Below are 21,427 nucleotides of genomic sequence, written 5' to 3' on the forward strand. Positions count from 1 at the left end.
GAGTGAAGTAGTCAATGCACTGGACGTTCGACCAGGCGGTATTGTGCTGTTTCGGTCCTTACAGAAGGTTCTTTGCTTTGCATTGTCTCCCTTCACCGAGGCTTCTGTTGTAAAAAGAATAGATAACTTTATCTAGCGGATAAAATGTAATTCAATTAATACATTTTATCACCCAGATAGCAATTTAGCAGCTGGATAAAGTTATCCACTTTTTGAACAACCGGGTCTAGATGTATAAATGGGTACTGGGGACATTCAAGCGCCAGTTGTTCAAAGAATAGATAACTTTATCCACTGGATAAGTCACTATCCAGCGGAGCAATTATACTTCAACTAACGGTTTTGGCAAGTTTTCCACACATCCGATGCTTGAATGTGACATATGCTTCTACTCTATCCACAAATTATAGGTACGAGACCAGGTGTTACACTGTGACAGAACTGTCAAATGATGTTGTTAGGATGGAAACTGGGCTTCCAACAGAGGAAGTGGTTGAAATTGTTGTAAGATATGCCTTGAGGTTTAAAGATTCCATTAATTACTTTGCTGGCTGGAAGGTGGAATCTATCAGTTGTGAAGACCAGATTCTTATCACCTTAATGAAAGTAAGACAGAACTACACAAACCTGCACTTAGCCCAGCTATGTAACATTATCATCATCCTTATCATCATCATCATCATCATCATCATCATCATCATCATCGTTATCTCTTCGGATTTTTAAGAGTAGCTTATGCAGGTAATATCTCCGAGAATTTACCAACCCAACCATGTGACCAGACCACAACACCAGAACTACGTCCTCCACTCTTTGCGAACAGTGAGTGGGTTCTTTAACGTCCCACAGAGTTATTACAAACAAGGGTTGTGAGACGGGGTTTACGGTTTATCGTCCTTATTCGAGAAAACAAGAAAGTCTAACCATCTGCAGATGAAAGAGCAAGGGCAGAACTTTCTCCTCAGTTATTTAAAGACCCTAAGAGGTAGTCCGGCCGGGGTTTGAACTTGCGACCTCCTGCACGGTAGTCCGGTACTCTACCAACTGAGCTAACCGTTCGGCGGTACGTACAGTTGTAAACATTATGACATTTATCTATTTGCTGCATGACATTTTCTTAATGGCATTATGACATACCCTCTCTAGACAAAAACAAACATCCTGCACCATCCTCATTTAGTCAATATGGATCTTTTCGGATTGTCATAGACTGTACTGATATCGAGGTTGCAGCGCCTCGACTAACGAGTACACAAAATGCAGCCTACTCATCTTACCGACGAATGCATTCATTTAAATTTATTGTTGGTGTTGCACCTAATGCTGTGATAACCAACGTAAGCAAGTTGTACCCTGGTTCCATTCCAGACAGAGCTATTGTGCAGGAGTCAGGACTCCATAATCAATTGCCTCCTGGGGATTTGGTACTTGCAGATAAGGGATTTCTTATCCAAGACATGGTATCCCGTGGAGTATCTAAAAGAAGAAAGTTGGAATTCTGATGAAGAAGGTTGGAATTCAAATGATGTCTTAAATTGCTATTTTCGCCTTCTTTTTACCCGCTGATTTCGAAACCAACTAGAATAACAAGTAGAAGTGAAACATCAATCAACAACATTTTCGTTAACAGTCTAGTAGATAACTTTACTAGTGGTTTACTCTCTACTGATCTCTCTGACCACCTACCCTTATTTCAAATAACAATTTCACTAACCCAAAATACGACAAAGAAAAAGACAAAACATAGAAAATCACTAACAAAACTCTCGATCTCTCAAACCAGAAACTAGAATGTGAAAAGTGGGAAGACATATATAGAGAAGAAAATCCCCAACACGCATGTACTTCATTTAATAACACACTTTTTAACGCATTTGATTAAAGCATTCCCCTAGTTAATCATACTAATAGCTACTATAAAGCCACTTAAACACCGTGTTACAAAAGGTATTTTAAGAGCGGCTTTTCACAAATATCGACCAAGTTGTGGCACAAGTCAAAAAATCGATTTCGTTCATATTTCGCTTATTGGTAGTCACTAGTGAGAAACAAACCGAGATGTAGTTAGTATTTCTAAATACCGCTTCCTTTCACGTAAATATTAAAAAAAAAAAAAAACGATTTTGTCTCAGTTGAGTTCAAAGTCCGCTTCCAGAGGGATGGAATTTTCCTTTACTTTCGACAGCTCGCAAATCAATCCACAGACTGTCAGACTGTTACTAATCTTCAAATGACATATGTTGCTTTATTAGGTCTTCTTCTTCTGTTTCAAGGAAAAATATTTAAAACCTAAGCTACTTTTACGTCCGCAATAGGTTTAGAAGAGCATGCTATAAATGCAAATTTTCAGCAACCACATTTTAGCACTAAAATATTGCCAATTTTACCCATGGGCGATTACTTAGATTTCCCTATAATGACTTTCTATATATCCTGCCAACAAAACTCCGAATCAGTTGAAGCCGGACCACTTTTGCTAGAAAGATTTTCTTTCAAGTCAGCTCGCTTATGAGATTTCTAAAGAACCGCGGCAAGAACGCCATGGACACTTTGAACGTTCGTACAGCACGCTGGGTAAAAAAAAAGTTCCCTGGCACGGGTGGTCAGCGGCCAGTTGTCCACAGGCAAACAGATTTTTTCCCGGGGTCTCCTCGTGTCCTTTTTGTCAAGACCCTGAAAGGAGCATTGTTTCCATCGACCAATCAAATAGCTACCGTATGTGTTTTCCAAATTTAAAGGGCGCGATCTATTCGACCTAAATTTCCGGTACAGAATCAAATATATGGACAACCTGTTGTTTTTTTTTCCCGGAAATTTGGAAATTCCGGGAATTTTCTGTTCCTCTCCAGTTTCTTCAGTACGATATTTGAAAATTACACGCGTTTTCTGAATAAATGTGCGATAATTTCTACTCATTTAATTTGTAATGAGGCCGAACTATCCAGGAGCTCACGTCGTAGGATGGACACTTTTATTTCTGGGTAGTCCGCCGTTTCTGTAGAGGTTGAACGAGTTGAAATAATCGTGAGGCAGCATAAATGAAATAAATTTATATTTTCAGGTGACTTTTTCGTTATCGTTGGGACCTGCTGCAGACACAACGACGACCACAACAAAAACGTCAGAAAACAATAGTTTTTAATTGTCAAAACACTGGCTCTGCACCTGCGTTATAAACTTTGGTACATTTCTTTGTTGTCCTCTACTAAACAACGACGTGTAATCACCATTCAAGATCTTATGGAGAACGTGAACGCGTGATGGTTTATTTTCCTTTCTCTTTCTGAACTTTAAAGACGCCCCTACGACGTTAGCTCCTGGATAGTTCGACCACAGTACACAAACTAAATAAGTAGAAATTATCGCAAATTTATTCAGAAAACGCGGGTGTAATTTTTAAATCCCGTAAGAAACTGGGGCTGGGCCCAGTTGTTCAAAGCCCGATTAAGCTAATTCTGGATTAAAAACAACTTTGGCTCGAGTTTAATTACACAACAATAAAGATTTTCAAATAAAAAATTTTGTCCCTCAGTTTTGACGTTGACTTCTCTTTCCCACTAGCTTGAAATAAGAGTTTAAAAACAATTAACGAGCGAGCAGAAAGCTTCGGTTAACTTTTAACCGCGGATTAACGTTAATCAGCTTTCGAACAAACGGGCCCTGAGCATCTGGCGAAATGGTATGACCGATGGAACGGAATCCGAATTTCCGGGAGAAAGGACGACAGGTTATCCATATATTTGATTCTGTACCGGAAATTTAGGTTGAATAGATCGCGCCCCACTTCCGCAGTAATTTTGATTGGTCGATGGAAGCAATGGTCCCTTGACGGTCTTGACAAAAAGGACACGAGGAGACCCCGGGAACAAATCTGTTTGCATGTAGACAACTGGCCCCTAACCACCCGTGCCAGGGAACTTTTGTTACCCAGCGTGCTGTTCGAACATTCAAAGTGTCCATGGCGTTCTTGCCGCGGTTCATAAGCGAGCTGACTTGAAAGAAAATCTTTCTAGCAAAAGTGGTACTTCTTCAACTGATTCGGAGTTCCGTTGGCAGGATAGGTATACATCTCTACTTTGATTCTATGAAGGAATTGGGACACTTGAGGGATGATTTCAACGGATTTATTCCGTTTCGTGCTTCGGGCAAGGCTTAATAGTATTCGGCTTTTCGTTACACTTAGCAGTGGAAAGCCGAATGACGCTAACTCGCCGAAATTGCTTTGAATCGGCTTGAAAAGCTGGTAAATGACAAAGAATACAAGAAGCAGTAGGGTAAGTTGATTTTATTGACAAAACAATGTTTTTTTTTTACCATTTTTAGACAAATCCGTTGTATTCTCATACAAATCGTTATTATTCAACGGTTCTCTGATCTTCTGATATTGAGCTTGGACTGCCTATGTCTCAATATATCTTATGTTGTTAGTTACAGATGCTTCCATTTAGCTCTGTTCTATTTCTTCTCTGCCATTGATTTTGTCATTATTCTATTGCATGTTTATCTGTTAATATAGAGCTATTTCAATTAACGTTGCCGGGTCAAAGTATAAAGCTATAAGACGAGACCTTAAGATTTTGAGGATTTTTTTTTATGAATAAGTTCATCAAAATCAGCTATGCCTCGTCCGTCCAGTGAAGATACACGATTTGGGTGAAAGAAATGTTAGGATATCAAATGGATGAGGTGGTAGCCTCTTTGAATATGTCTCATTAAGCTTTAAGCTCTCATCCGACAACGTTAATTGAAATAGCTGTATATAATACAGGGAGGCCATTGTTAAAAGCCTTAAGGCTTCTCATGGGCTTCCTCGCCACCTTTATACTTGAACCTTAAACCGGCCGAAGCTGAATTAGACCTAGCGGCATAGCGGTTCGCACTATTGATAGGAAGTCTAGACTGTGTTGCGTGATGCTCGTAGACTAAATTACCGACATATGTTATCCATCAGTGGACGTCTCACAAGAGATTACACCCGAAGTCAATGACGTCATGGGACTATCCCTGTGAAATGAGTAATAAAATTGTCATTGTTAGTCAGGTTTAACGATTGTTATATGACAGGAACTTGTAAGATAATTGTTCATGCGATTTATATTAACCAATCAAAACTCTTAAAAAATTTACCGATTTGAGTTTCCAAAGCAAATACGTTTCCCAAGTGGATGCAATTTTAGAAACAACTTCTGTAGCAGCGATGGTATATTCAGAATCTCAATTGGAAGACAAAACAATTCACTCAACGAGTCATATCAAACATGCTTTCCGATTTATGGGACACAGACCGTTGAATTTTAATTTCACGGTCTGTTTAAAAAAAAAAAACAACAAGAAGGGGTTAACTGATATAAAGAGCAAAGTCAAAGCAACGGAGAAGCAGCAACGAACGAGATGTGCTCGGACTGTGCATTTGTTGCTTGCATTAGATGGTTGTTACAAATAGAATAACGGTATCACAAGAAAAGTAAGATTTCTTGGAAACGTCGACACACTTTTATGATTTTATATCTTTATCATTGAAGCAGGAGCGTGACAGTTATCTTACTTCATACGAATTATGTTTATCTCTTATGCTCAAGCTGTTGTCTCATTAGATTTTGTACTGGCCGTATGCAATACGTTTGATACCATCATTTGATATGTAACGATTGTCATCAAAACAACGACTGAGAGAAATTTTATTATTTCATAAGATCCAGCTTATGATTTTCACTTCTCAGTGATGATGTGTAAAATATGTTTATTATTCAATATTACGTCTTTATAATTGTCATATTTGATATTTTTTCTTAATTCTTCACCAGTTTCACCTGCCTAATAATTGTCTTTCATAAATGGATACATTTTTGAATTACAAACCAATAAATACAGTCATTGAAATTCCAACGGCCTCGTCTTTGAATTTTACTTTTGGTTTCTTGTCAGTTTTATCCCTGGCAAACTATGGAGAGTGTTCGGGATACTCACTATAAATCACTATTATCTGATTTATTTCTATCATTCGAGAAGTCTTTGTAAACATCTTCAGCTTCAATTTCCGTATTTAAGACTATGAATGTCAGTAAATAAACAAAGAAACAATACAATAATTGCTTCACTCAATCGCAGGAGTACTCGATGCAAAACATGCAGAGCGAAATATAAATATAAGATAGAAAATGTAACACAGTTACTCAAGTTTCACGCACTAAGCGATCATCAGACTGTACCGTTGGAGTTTGTAGAGTTACAATTTAAGGAGGGCGGTTGGAGCGATCTTGCTTCTGATTGGCTGCGTAGAATTTATTTTCATGCCTGCATTTTGTAATTAACTCAGATCGTTTATTGAGTAATTTGTTTTACTTCAAATTTCTTTTCACTGTAGTTGTAATGAAAATCCTACATCGGTGACTTACAAATATCAAGGATAAACATTTTCACGTATGCCAGCCTATTTAGGGTTTATAATTCCTGATATTATGCATTGCTACCAGATTTTTATTGAATATCTTACTACTAATAAAAGTAGGTTGAGCTGCTAATTTAATTCAATGATTCCTTTTCAACTGCAACTAATCTGAAGTCTACTCATATATTCTTCATAGTCTTACCAAACACACTGTATATTCATAAGCTTGCAGAAGTATTTTTCTAATGCGTTTTTTGCATTAGTTCTATTTTGTTTGGGTGTTAAAGTAAGGCCAAGGTACTGATTGAAATATCTATGTACTTTTTTTGATTTTCAGTTTAAAACCATGCAGCGTATCACTGTAAATTCCTGTAATGTAATAATAATTATTTTGTTTTGTCACTCAAGTCTGAAATTAACTTGAAATTAACTTGTCCTATAGCTAGATTCTATTTTGTCCGAATGGTTTACCAATAATCAAGTAACATATTTTCAGCAACCAGTTTAATTTCTAAGGAGCTAGTGGATATTCATTACGTATGTCATGTTATTCTTTAGGATGACTAAATAAACTTCTAATATTATCCGTTTTTGATTCTTGGCTAAATATCATTTTCTGAAGCCAATTTTGAAAAAACCACCAGTAGGTCGGTAAATTGACTCAAAGCCCAGATGTATACAATATTAGCATCAAGATACGTGAGATGTTTTGAGGGTTTATTCTCATCATTGTTCTTGACATACTTGTTATTTGCTTTTCCATATCGATTGCCTGTTACTGATTCCTTTTCTTTTTTCAATGAATTGAGACATATTGATATCAGTCATTGACACTAACTTAGCATTAGTAGTCTTTTAAAAGATATGTTAAAACATGCAATCCCAACTTAGACCTGGACTTGCAAAATAATGGCATGGATCTAACGTATTTTATTCTCAGCAAGTTGTTCTTAAATTTTCAAATACATTACCCAAAAATAGGTAATGATAATATATCCGATTTAAAATACAAATCACGATATTTTTGACATTTAAATTATTTCATAAATTTCGAGCATGTTGATAATCTTCATTGGATATATGATTATCATTCATAATACTATAAACCTAATTTAAAATCGATTCAAACTATTCATAATTTGTTTCATTAAATTAAGTTTTTCATTTTAGAATTATTTTGATTTATATTTAAATGTTTTCCCATGTAGATTATTAACTAGCTTTTTTTAAACTGGAACTCATAAACTGGAAAATATCAATAACTACTAAGCCAGAAGATTAAGCTATATACTTCGTTATTGGGGATGACATTGATATCTTGTTCAAATTTACCAATCTTTTGCATGGAAAAGACTATCATACCCTTTAGCTTTTTTAAACTGGAACTCATAAACTGGAAACTATCAATAACTACTAAGCCAGAAGATTATGCTATATACTTCGTTATTGGGGATAACATTAATATCTTGTTTAAATTTACCAATCTTTTGCATGAAGAAGACTATCGTACCCTTCTTAAATGAAGCTAAGTATTTCAAAAATTTATTAAGACTTTATAATCTCTAAGATTATGAAATAGAACAGGTATTTAATCAGTCAATCCAAGGTTAATTTCCCAGTTATATGACAATGATTTCAAACTGTGAATTTAGTTTCAGTTTATTTATTATTGCAAATGCGACATTAGATAGCTGCTATAAAATATTTTCTGTCTTCTTTAGCTGGTATCATTTTTTATCGAGGCTCTTTTTTTTTTTGCAATATTCAAGTTCTTATAGCATATTAGTCCCCTATACATCTCAACTTCTTCTAGCATATTAGTTCCCAGTAAATCTCAACTTGTTTAGTATATACTTATCAACATAATAACACATAACCTTATAACTATAACCACAGTCAATGTGTTTTTGATAGACTTCCGTGTATGAATTATTATTTGATATAACTCTATGTATTTTTTTCTGTTAAGACGCCAGTATAGTTTCACCTTCTTTGGCCAGCATTTTAACTGCTTGACAACCTTTTAATGAAATTTTGTTCTTGAGAAGTCATCACTTTTTTGAGCTAAAACACATCAAATACATACAAAAGTATTTTCTATAGCTATCATTGTGATTTGTTAAATTTGATTATGTATGAAATTGTGTAAATGTTTTGTTAGACCACAATACTTGTTTCTATTTTCTGTGAATAGAAATAAGTTTCATATGATTTTAAAATTTTCCCCTTCGTATATAAAGTACAGGTGGTTGTTTGTTCTCATAGCTGAAATAATAATATCGATATTTTGTTGTTGTTTAGAATTTAGTAAAATGCTTTTGTAAGGCGGGAAAATAAACACCTAAAGAATAATCTAGCTTTCCAATACATTGTTTGTAAGATTTTTTATTCCTCTGAAGACATGCATATTTGTCTCGTTGACTTAAAAGGCGAATATGACACCATCTGAAGCATTCATTGTAACAGCTATTGTTTTTCATATTTATCAAACATTTAGCTAAGCTACGGAGGTAATTGTATTATGAATTTCCTTTGAAGGATTGATAATTTATGCTATTAATATAATGATTACCAACTGATTCCACAGTCCATTCTGATGCTTCACTTATCCACTGGAGAATTTGATTTAATATCAGTTGTTTCGGATTTCTTTGAGCTTTTATTAACATCATTTTCATTAATAACAATATTTGACTTCTACTGGCAAAATATGCTGTATTGATTGCTATTCTATCTTCGTCTACCTGTTTCTAAATATTTTCTTTAATATTTTAAAAAGCCTTGACAACAATTTGACGCGATATGCAAACAGTTCCAACTAGAATATTGAATGTGAACGGATAACAGAACTGAACAAAACGAAAGTCTATTGAACTTCTGAGCTCACAACTGAAAAGAGTGAAAAGGTTAAGATGTCCTAGCGCGAGATGACCATGAACAACTATGCTAAGGTGGACTGCTGCACAATCCAAATTTTAAGCTACTTTTGAGTCTACATGTTTAATGTCGGCTGCCTCATCGGCATTCGTTTAATTCAACTACGGTTTAATTATTGCCTACACTCCAATATTATTTTGGACTTAATTCATTGTTTGTACTGTGGGTATGTGAAAGGGGCCCAATTTTCTAAGGAAGGAATATGAAAAAAGTTATGCCTTTACTGCCAAAATGGTAAATAAAATGGTAAGTGTCTGAAGCTCAGAGCAGAGCCTCCCCGTACAAGACTTTGGTGCGCACCCTCCCAGGTCGACTATTAACACTACTCATATTTCACAAACTTCACTCCCCACTCCTAGTATTCCACCCAAGCCAAATATCAAAAATATCGAAATGTTAAAATATTAAAATATCGAAAAATTAAAATCACACTGAAAACGTTGCTTTGACACGTTTCTTGCAAAATTACGACACTATTATGAAAATGCACGCATGCCTAAATCTCATCTAAAGGAAACTGAATAAAACCACTAGATCTTTGTTTTCACACGTTTTTTAGCTAAAATTGCGAGACTATTATGAAATTGCACTCATGCCTTAATCTCACGACCTATACCGTCAACTGAAACCACAAAGGTTAATGATTTGAAAAAGTTTCTAACAAATTGGGGGACTATCATGAAAATGCACTCGCCCATCTTATTTACCAACTTAAAATATACCACAAGAGGTTTGTTTTCATTAAGTTTTAATTATCGTCCACTTGAATTATAGTCTGCTGCCTATATTATTTTCCCAAGTTATAAGGTCTGACACACCCTGACAGAGAATTTCTGTTCAAAAGTGTGTGAAAACTTTAATTGCTACATGGTGGCAAATTGGCACTCCTTATTAACTGCGAATTAATGATCTGACCGAGTTTCCAATTTTATTTCGGACTAAATTCATTTAAAGAGATGTAGTGCATCTACTGTAGAAGTGTGAAAGGGACACCATTTTCTTTAGTATATGAAAGGTTTCCTTTCCTGTCAAAAATGGTAAATAACTGATAATAAGTGTATGGAGCTCAGAGCGGAGCCTATAGACTTTGGTGTGTGCCCTCCCAGGTACACTACCCACTCTCTTAATTTTCTACACACTCCACTTCCCTCTCTCAGGTTTCCACTCAAGGCAAGTATCAGCTAACGGAAAATTAAAACCACACTGAACACTATGCTTTGAGACTAGTTTATTGCAAAATTACAACGCTGTTATGAAAATGCACTCATGCCTAAATCGCAACTAATGGAAATAGAATCAAACCGTACGAGGTTTGTTTTCGAAGATGTTTCCACCAAAATTGCGAGACTATTATGAAATTGCACTCATGCATAAATCTTACCTAATGGAAACTTAATAAAACCACAGAGAGTTTGTTTTCAAAGACGTTTCTGGAGAAATTTCAAGACTATTATTAAAATGCACTGATACCTAAATCTAACTACCTAATGGCGTCAACTGAATCCACAAAAGGTTTGATGATCTAAAAAAAGTTTCTAACAAGATTGCGGGACTATTATGAAAATGCACTCATGCCGAAATCTTAGATCTTACCAAAAAAGAATGTTCCACTTGAATTCTAATCTGCTGCTATTTATTTACGTTGAATATATTTCTGATCTTATCTGAGATATTGCTGGCTGTAACTTTAGTAAAAATAACCGCTTAAACAGACATGATATCTCCCAGATAACGTCGAGTAATAACCTATAGAACTGATATCTAATTGCAGACTGAGTTAACTTTATTTATGGTTCGCTTGTCATCTTGTGCATCCTGTAGATCAAAATAAAAAGTGAACTAATTCAGAGGAAAGTAATTGAATTCACTTTTGATAACAACTTAATATTTCCGTTTTTTTTTAAACTATTTGTCAACTTCGCGCTGCAGAGCTCTATGGAGTCGGCTGCAGCGCTTTCTTAGGTAGGCTTAATCGACCTTCTGCCTGTTAATCCGTGTCGTGCCCAAGAAGTTGTACACTCTATTTAGCTGCATGCTCTAGTTTACAAACACGCTGGGCCGGTACCTTAAATGTGTCTTATCTTTTAAACCCCTTCGCCAACTGGTGCTGTCCTATCTTCTATTCAGCTCAAACATGGCCACCAAATTGACAGGAATAGCGCCAGGTATCGCGTGATTTGTGAAGTTTAGCCTTAGGAAAGAATTTTAAGTATCACAGTAGTGCTAGGTATAATGGTACCCACGGGCATTTAACAAGTTTTTAAAGGAGCTTTGCGAATTTAAGACTCAACTGAAATTCCATCTTAAACGCTAATTCAATGTGTACATTGTAGCTTTTCTTTTCTTGTTTAGTGTATAATATTGTTATGAGCCTTTTAGCAATTGAATTTAGTTTGCCAAGGGCTCCTTTTAAAGTATAGCTAACAGCTCCTATATATCACTAAAAATATTGATGTACACAAAAAGTAGAATAAAACAAATAAAATATTCCACACGCGCGTTGCTTTTATTAGATGAAGTGTCATGCTAAAGTAGCCGGAGTACGCCGGTGCTACATAAGGGATGCCGATGCTTATAACATATATTTGAAGTGCTGTAATACATTAAGAGCTACACAGAATATAGTACACAATGGCAACTTAATACCCGTCAGCAAGTATCTTAACTTAACTCTGTTGGTGAATGATTTTCCTTTAAAAGATTACAAATTGTTGCCAAGGCGCTAAACGTTCTTATTCTATGATGATTTCTATATCCGATGCAGTGATTACCTTTATTACTGACGATTGTGAGAATTTAAAAATAATTTTAAACGACTGCTACTTCTTAGGTAAGAAAAATTTCTTTATAAATTTATAGCTAGCCGTTCGGTAACTAACCTTAATTAAACCGAGTGAAAATAGCAGTGGGACAGCATTAGAGGTACGAAGAATTACTTGCTTGAGAGCTGGAAGAAATAAATTTTAATTATTGTCTCCGAAACAGTGGCTAGGACAGCAATGAAGTTTGAAATAGCTCAACGAGCATTTCTAGCTATTAAAACCGTTGCAGTTTTTCTAAATTTAAAGTATTCATTTCCTATCCCTTTCTCTGCAGCAATTGAGCTATTTTCATCACCATTATTCTCTTCTGGAAAGTTATGTTTGAAAATCAGTTTCCCATGATCTCAAACTAAAGTTGCTGTTTTTTAAGGCCAAATTGCAAAATGGCATTGCTTTGATATTTTGAATTGGCCATAAGGAATTCTGTTAGTTGTGGAAACAACACCTTTGTTATCAGTTAAAATTCAATTACATGTATCAGGCTTCGCATTAACGGAGAATAATACCGGAAACTACACTGACGTAGGTAGCAACGGAGGCCATGGAAGATTACGAAAACAGAATCTCTGTAAACTAGAATTGAACTTCAATCCGTTCTCAGTATACTATTTGAAGACGGATGGAAGGCCTTTGACTTTAGTCAATGTAAACATTGTGAGCTCTTACTCCACAAGTTACAAAAACCGGCATGCGATACCTGGAGTTTTACTGAAAGGCCATGAGTTCAGCAAACAGCTGAGGTTTTAAATTAAAAGCTGCTGAAGTATATAAAAAAATATAGTGTAAGTATCCGAGGCGCTAGACGATCAAGATAAAGGCGGACGACCAATAAAATGAGACAAGTGAAATATCTAACTAAGTAAACTTGTTTTCGCTTTTCTTCGTGACAACATTCCGTTAAAGGATTCATGACAGGACGGAAAAGACGCTTACTGTAAGTACCTTCCGTTGTCTCTCATAAATCCTTAGAAAACTTTTCTAAGGATTTGTGAGAGCTTTTTCTGGAGTATCTGTTTGCGCTCCAGGTTGCGTCACCTATGCTTTCCGCTTCATGTCATCAAGTCGTAATAAACGTGACTCAGTTTTCATATTGAGGAATGTTACGTATCAATGACAAGTCATCACTTGTCAAACTTTGTAACAAAACATGAATGAAATCAGGAAATCCGAACCACCTCCACTGACTCAGTTTTCATTAGGAGGAATGTTACGTATCAGTGACAAGTCATCACTTGTCAAACTTTCTAACGAAACATGAACGAAATCAAGAAATCCGAACTACCTGCACTGACGTACTAGTCGGCAAAGTAATGAGAAAATAAATCAGAGCTAAAGAATTCTGCGGCATGCCGGCGCTTATGAAAGCGTGATTATCATTGGATCCGATGAGATTGGAACGCGTGGAAAATACAAATTATATTACAACTTTACACTAGGAGGTTTACAATTGCCAATAATTTTGCAGGTAAATTGCACCAAATAAAGCTTATACTTTAACTTTTCATCACCCTTCGTAGATCTAGTTGTACATTGATATTCAAAGCGAACAAAGCTTTTCCTGTTAATTTTTCTCGTTTTATTGTTTTGCGATAAGCCGCTACCATTCGAATTTGGTATAACGATGTATGGAAACGCGGGCACACGCACTGCCACAGTGGTGGCAATCGCGAGATCGAGAGAAACCGCGCGCTTCCGAAAGAGCCGGATCATGCCACGTAAGTCTCGAGAAAATTCAATCGAGGAAAAACGCAGGATGCGAAACGAAAGAAGCAAAAGAAAATGGTTGTCAAGGACCGCTATGGAAAGAGAGAACAGAGAAATTCGAACACAAAAGGAAAGAGATGCGTATTCTCGTGCCAAAGAATTGGCGCGAATTTACTATGGCAAGTGGAAAGCATTAGCCGAACAGAATAAAAGGACCCTGGACCAAAACAAGGTAAGGCTCTCTTGGCGCAAATATAGAAGAAAATAGGCATCGTAGAAGAGCAGTTTGTAAGAGAACGACATGCGTAAACATGATTAGTCTATCGTGTAGTCTACAAAGTTCCGCGGGGGCAGGAGTCAAAACATTTATTGGGGCCGGGGGGGTGGGGGGGGAGGGGTAGAATACGGAGTGGGGCGGGGGATGCGGCCCAAAAAATTCCACTTCTTATGACGAAATGGCGAAATCTATTGAATATCAAGGCATAATGCACAACACCCCCTCTTTGTTTTATCAAAATTGCCAAATTCTTAATATATTTTCACAAAAGAACAGCTCAGAAACCATTATGAAGGACCGTACAGAGATTATAAACACAGCAACGGGCAATTTGCTAATATTTTCATGGCTTCATTTCTTTTAATATGCCAGACAGCTAGGTAATGGCTTTCAATTGAAAAGTCTTTGGACTTTGAGCATGTCCCCTTTCATTAAGCTATGAATGTGAATTGTTGGATTCTTTCTTGCCCTACCCTCTTCAATTGGGCATCTCTCTCAGTAGTGCCCTCAGGGGGCAGGGCAACAAAGGGTCTAACACTTCAGACTACTGGCATCTTTCATAAGACATTCAATTTTACACCATAAAAATATTTTTATTATCACCCATGGGCATCAATAAATACCAGGAAAATGCCAGGGAAATGAAGCCGCATAGACTACATAGAGTCGGTTGGGATACAGGAGAGTCAAGGAGAGACTTGTAGAAGGCACTGATTTGACTCCTTTATTATTTGAAGAGTATAGAGTTCACCAATAACTGTTATGACAAAATCTAGCAAGTGCATCTTTACCAAGCTGATGCTTGGTAAAGATGCTTGCTTCACTTTCAAGGTGATCTTGATTCTTTGTTTGTGACAAAATAATTATTTCTTTATTCCAGATTAGACACCAGAATACAAAATCAGGACCATCTAAACTCCCCACTGTCAATTTAATTGATCCATCTGAGCTTCACCCAATCAATGAAAAGGAATTAATACTAGGACAGGGATCATATGGCAGGTGCGTTTTAAAAACATTCACAAGATTAAAGATACAGGTGGTAGAAAAACAATGTCTGATGCAAAACACTAAGGAGATGGTAAAGTAGGCACAAATAGTGCAGGCTTTCACGCACAAAAAAATTCCTGCAATAATAGGCATCCAGGTTGAAAGGGAGCCTATATCACTAGTCATGGAGTTCAAAGGGGAAAACAATACATCCGTAACAGTTAGTAAACTATTGTATTGTGAGGAAGCCAATGAAATATTACAAAAACTAAAAGTTCACTAACAAAAAAAGACTGGCTGATCATTTCTCATGCCACAGATGCTCTTGCGCATATCCACTCCAAAGGCTTTCTTCATTGTGATTTAAAATGAAACAAAGTTCTTGTTAGTGATAAACATGGCCACATTATCGACTTTGGAAAAGCCTGTGACAGTGCATTTCCTCCAGCAAAGACGTACACTTTTCACTTTGCTCACATCGCTCCTGAAGTTTTGAAAGGCTCCCATTGTAGCAAAGCCAGTGATGTTTATTCCCTCGGCAAAATCCTGTGTGAAGTAGCAACAAAGCAAGAAATTCCAATGTTACTCGCCGACGCTCAAAATTGCGTGGATGTTAACCCCACAAGGAGGCCAACAACAACAGGACTAATGGCATCACTGGCCTCCTTAATATGTAGTTGATAGTTAATATTGTTAGAGGAAATATACCCAAATCAAAGTTTCGTTAACCCAGGATTAGCTTAATCGGGCTTTGAACAACTGGACCCTGGATTTCAAAAAAGTTAAAACAAAGAAAAGAGTGTTAAAACATTGAAACCCTCTACAGCCGTTTGTTGTGATGACTTCCAAAATAATGCCGGGCATATTAAGTACCTCATGCCAATAGAGGAGATGAAATATCTTTCTCTTGAATACGACAAAGAATTTAATCAATATGTATGCTTTTGGCAAAACTTTTAACCCTTAATATACTGTCATGGGATAGACCAAAATGTCCATATTATCAACATCTCCAGAGTTTACAGTAATCTTGGACTGCGGTCTGTATTATTCGTCGGTGTTCATAAGGGCAGATCTAACCATATGTAAATGTAGGCAAAAACTGGTATAATTAGTTAAGCCAAAGCCTTCTTGCAGCATAAAGAAAAACGAACACAAAGAAACAATCAAGAATAGAAACTGGGTATATCAGTTCAATTTGTTGCCGTTGTGACAATAGCAAACATTCCTGCTCTTAAGATGGCACATCTTTTATTAGCAGGAATGCCAAGATGACACATCTTTTGCCAGTTTCTGTTTGCTATTGTCAAAAGAAATAAATGGAATCTTACAGTCCATTGGCAGAGACAACAACAGTACGAAAGAAACTTGTCAATTAAACAAGAAGTCTATGGCTTAAAAAGATTTGTTTCAGGACAGTCTTTAATCTTAAGGAATCAATTTTTAGCTTTTGTATTTTAAGCAGAGAATCTTCCTCTTTTCCAAAGTTAACAAGATTTATTTGGAACCACTTATACAACCAAAAGCCAAAGCCTTCACGTAGAACTATTGGTTGGAAAAAAAAAACAATAGAAACCCAGAACTAGGTAAATTAGTTATAATAAACATTTCGTTGCAATTGTGACAACAGCAAACATTTCTGCTCTTAAGATGGCACATCTTTTATTAGCAGGACTGCCAAGATGACACATCTTTTACCAGATTCTGTTTGCTATTGTCACAAGAAATAAATGAATGGAATCTGATCAAGTTAACAACCACAGAAAAAAAGTAACTTGTGAATAAACCGAGAAGGCTATGGCTTTTAAACCTTTGTATAAAGACACTGTCTTGAAACTAGGAGTCAACTTTTAACTTTTCCAGCCTTTTGCATTTCACACTGAAGAGACTTAAAACTTTTTCCCTTCTTAATGTTTTCAAAGTAGTAAGCCTTATGTATCAATATAAGCTTAATTGTGTGGCAATATCCTACATCCAGTACCATATTTCTACTATCAATTTGGAAATTACCCCTTGACAGGTGGCATGCCTACACTTCATGACTGATTATAAAGTCTCGTGCCACTTTCTTGACCAATAATATTGGAAGTATTAACTACAGTGTAATTGTGACTTACTCATATGTCTTCTCATTCTTGGTGCAAGCAACATGTATTTGCTTCAATTTCTGATTATTTGATTTGATTCTCATCTGTATTCAATAGTTCATGTGTGACACTCAGTTGAAAGCTGGTCTGCTGGTCAGCTGGTGCAGGTAACTGTGCCAAAGTAAATAAATGAAGTTAAACCTGGTGGGTTTTCCTAGGAACCCATCTATTTTGGTGTGTTGTTTACTGAGTCTTTAGTATTATAACTCACTCAGTTATGTACACCTTTTTTATTCCAGTGCTGTACATATAAACAAAGCTCAAGGAAATGTTTGGATATCAAAGCCAAGAAAAAAAAAAAGCTCTTAAAAAAACAGGCATTTGATATCAAGACCAACTTGTTTAATATTTTGCCGACCTTTCTAAATTTTAGGGAATAATTAGCTTGAGAGTCAGGCAATAGCAATAGGACTACTGGGCCGGGTTGTTCGAAAGCCGATTAACGCTAATCCCCGATTAAAAGTTAACCAAGGTTTGCAACTCGCTCATTAAAGGCTCATTTTAATTTGATGGTAAAGAAAAGTCTAAGGCAAAACTGAGGACAAAAATCTTTGGGACGAATCCTTACGGATTAGTAAATACACCCAAATCAAAGTTTCGTTAACCCGGGATTAGCTTAATCGGGCTTTGAACAACTGGACCGTGGATTTCAAAAAAGTTAAAACAAAGAAAAGAGTGTTAAAACATTGAAACCCTCTACAGCCGTTTGTTGTGATGACTTCCAAAATAATGCCGGGCATATTAAGTACCTCATGCCATTGAATAGAGGAGATGAAATATCTTTCTCTTGAATACGACAAAGAATTTAATCTATACATGTATGTATGCTTTTGTCGAAACTTTTAACCCTTAATATACTGTCATGGGATAGACCAAAATGTCCATATTAACAACATCTCCAGAGTTTATAGTAATCTTGGACTGCGGTCTGTATTATTCGTCGGTGTTCATAAGGGCAGATCTAACCATATGTAAATGTAGGCAAAAACTGGTATAATTAGTTAAGCCAAAGCCTTCTTGCAGCATAAAGAAAAACGAACACAAAGAAACAATCAAGAATAGAAACTGGGTATATCAGTTCAATTTGTTGCCGTTGTGACAATAGCAAACATTTCTGCTCTTAAGATGGCACATCTTTTATTAGCAGGACTGCCAAGATGACACATCTTTTGCCAGTTTCTGTTTGCTATTGTCAAAAGAAAATTAATAAATGGAATCTTACAGTCTATTGGCAGAGACAACAACAGTACGAAAGAAAGTAACTTGTAATTAGCCTTAGCCTTTTTCATTTCAAACTGAAGAGACTTAAAACTTTTTCCCTTCTTAATGTTTTCAAAGTAGTAAGCTTTATGTATCGATATAAGCTTAATTGAGTGGCAATATCCTACATCCAGTACTATATTCCTACTATCAATTTGGAAATTACCCCTTGACAGGTGGCATGCCTCATACTCATACAGTTCAATGTAACCTTGAAATACTAATCAAGCTACCAGCTTGCACATAACTTATTGTTCAAAATTTTCAATCGGAACTGGTGGGTGTCACACCTGAGACAGGTTCGATGTAACCTTGAAATACTAATCATGCTACCAGCTTGCACATAACTTATTTTTCAATCGGAACTGGTGGGTGACACACCTGAGACAGTTGCGATGTAACCTTGAAACACTAATCATGATACCAGCTTGTGCATAACTTATTTTTCAATCGGAACTGGTGGGTGTCACACCTGAGACAGTTGCGATGTACATTGTAACCTTGAAATACTAATCATGCTACCAGTTTGTGTATAACTTATTTTTCAATCGGAACTGGTGGGTGTCACACCTGAGACAGTTGCGATGTACATTGTAACCTTGAAATACTAATCATGCTACCAGCTTGTGCATAACTTATTTTTCCATCTCAACTGGCGGGTGACACAAACTGTACATGATAATGTTTGCCATCAATGACAATCCCGTACACCTTAAGTAACTTTTTTTGATGATTAATGTCTTTCAGTAGAATCTTGAGATTTTCCCTTCATGAAAAATAATCTATTATGATACTTATTCCTCGATCATTACCAAAATAATAAACAACAACAAAAAACAAATTAAGTAAGAAATGTTTGGTTTCTCAACAGAGTTGCGAGAGCCCTTGCTCTGACATGCTCTTTATGGTGGCCAAATTACCTCAGTTATCAACTCTGTTGATAAAACCAAACATTATTTGTTTCTACAGCCCATAGACGCATACGTAGTACAACAGTTTCTTTAGAAACCAACCCCTCATGATTTCCACCATTATTTTATTTTATTAAAACAACTAACAAAGGAAAGCCTTGCAAATTTGGTTTCAAAAAGACAAGTACAATTGTTTCCTTTTATTTTTTTGGGATAATTTCATGAAAAGTTCACTGTAAAAGGCTGCTCAATTTGTTTTTCCAAAGCCCGCTGAAGTTATATTAACTGCAGCCTAAGTGCAACTAACTACATGTAGCACTTGTTCAGTTTGCTGCCTTAAAATAATAATAAAAAACAGAAACACTCCTCAAAGAAAATAAAACAAGGTTACCTGTAAGGGGACAACATACAGATTTATACAATGAACTGTATAAAACTTGCGTTTTGTTTGGTATAGCGGAGTTTGTGAGTAGAGTATAGACACACAAATGAACTCATCAAGTGGTGTGATTAGCGCTTCTGACTGGTCAACAAAGTTTTGCAAACTATTTTTGTCAGTAGCGGACAAAAAATTTTCACAAGAAACGAAAACTGTCCGATGAAAAATTTGACAAAGACCATTGAGAGAGACCTCAACCAGTTTAAAAAAGCTAGAACTTTGTTGTGCCATCAAAAGGAAAGAAATATTTGCCCAAATTTGTCGGCGATAGTAATCCCTCACAAATCGCGGTGAAGTGACTGACATGTGGTAAAATTTTGGGGTCAGCATTTCCTTCTGAAACAAAGGCTACTGTAGTTTTGAAAATATTGTTAGTGAAATTATTTTGGATTAAACTTAGTTGGAGGATCACTATTGTATGTGTGTAGTAGTCTGAAAGTTTGCTGCAAGCAGTTTTTGACTCACCTCTGTCAATGTGATGCTCGCTCACGAAATGTGTTGAAATGTCAAATAGATTCCATTAAATTCGATCAACGATAAAACCAGGTAAGAGAGCAATAGTCCATCATAACTACAAAAAAATAGGGAGGTAGAATTATGAGTATCTTAAAAAAACATTGCTTCGTGATCGTCCAAACTCAAACATTTTGGTGGCATCGAGCCATCTCCTTGGTAACCGCGCCAAAATTAAAGCATCAATGAGGCCAGGCTACTAGTCTGAACACGAAACGCAACACGCAACGAATTATAGTTTTGTACAAATAGATGGAAAACTTACCTCCGTTTTTCCAATTGTTGTTGGTCACCGCTTGCCATGTATGGCCAGAAATTATTGCGAGCATTTCAAAAAACAAAAGTACCCAATCTGGCGTAGCGTTTCCTCTCCAGCGAGATCCTTCATGACTCTCTTGAGCCGATGCCACATCCTCGATCACATCGTTTATGACACCTGTAGCGTCTTGGTAACCAAACGCCCACAAAAATGATAGAACGGTGGACAAATTTTCCCTCTTTTCTTCACATAAGGCATTGACTCGGCTGATCAGCTGCTGTCCCCTTTTTGTTATCAACAGCTTCTTCCCGGGTCAATATCTAAATTTTCATAAATCCCCACCGGTGTGTGCCGCCCCAAAGAGTATGTTTTTTTAGCGGTCAGGGTAAAATGCAGACTGCAGACTGCAGACTGGGGGTAAAATGCAGACTAAATTATAAAGACTATCTTTTTAAAGTTACAACACTCGAAGTGATTTTGGTCTGTATAGAAAGTTAATAAGTAAGTGTAGAATTCCAAATAAGATACATGTAGCGTTGTTAGCGAAAAAGGAATTTGAGGCTTGCGAAAAAAACTTAGGATTTCATTGCGTGACTTTTGGGGACGGCGCCCTACTTCTTCCAATACTTTCAAAAATTATTTCTCCATGAATTCGCTTCGAAATAAAAAAGAGAAAAACCGCTCAACAAGATATTAAAATGTTTTAGTTTTGAAAAAAAAATGCATTTGACGATGTGCTTTCGAAATATATCGGTGAATTTTAAAGTGCGCGGATATTTG

The 21,427-nt window shown here is 36.3% G+C and overlaps 1 protein-coding gene, 1 long non-coding RNA gene and 1 pseudogene across 6 annotated transcripts in view; 2 read left to right on the forward strand and 1 right to left on the reverse strand.

Moving 5' to 3' along the window:
* The first annotated feature begins 447 nt into the window (after positions 1-447).
* Positions 448-2,008, forward strand: LOC146450495 (uncharacterized; annotated as a pseudogene).
* A 1,935-nt stretch (positions 2,009-3,943) lies between these two features.
* Positions 3,944-21,427, forward strand: part of LOC146450496 (uncharacterized) — a 174,440-nt gene continuing 156,956 nt past the window's right edge. The window contains exons 1-2 of one of the 5 annotated variants that reach the window (XM_085100336.1): positions 3,951-4,061; positions 4,184-4,274. In XM_085100336.1, coding sequence (XP_084956462.1) covers positions 4,248-4,274 — 27 coding nt within the window. In that variant the 5' untranslated portion in view covers positions 3,951-4,061; positions 4,184-4,247. Of the gene's footprint in view, positions 4,275-5,447; positions 5,465-21,427 lie in introns of those variants that run through there. The other 4 variants (XM_085100332.1, XM_085100335.1, XM_085100333.1 and 1 more) reach the window with 4 other exon arrangements.
* Positions 15,441-20,536, reverse strand: LOC146450497 (uncharacterized). Its single transcript, XR_014860298.1, has 3 exons — positions 20,341-20,536; positions 17,236-17,376; positions 15,441-15,664 (listed from the first exon to the last, which is right to left on the reverse strand). It is a non-coding gene; the product is annotated as an uncharacterized LOC146450497 (long non-coding RNA).

The sequence above is a fragment of the Pavona decussata genome, unplaced genomic scaffold (assembly GCF_977016875.1).
Source record: "Pavona decussata unplaced genomic scaffold, jaPavDecu1.1 SCAFFOLD_455, whole genome shotgun sequence".
Taxonomy (NCBI): Eukaryota; Metazoa; Cnidaria; class Anthozoa; order Scleractinia; family Agariciidae; genus Pavona; species Pavona decussata.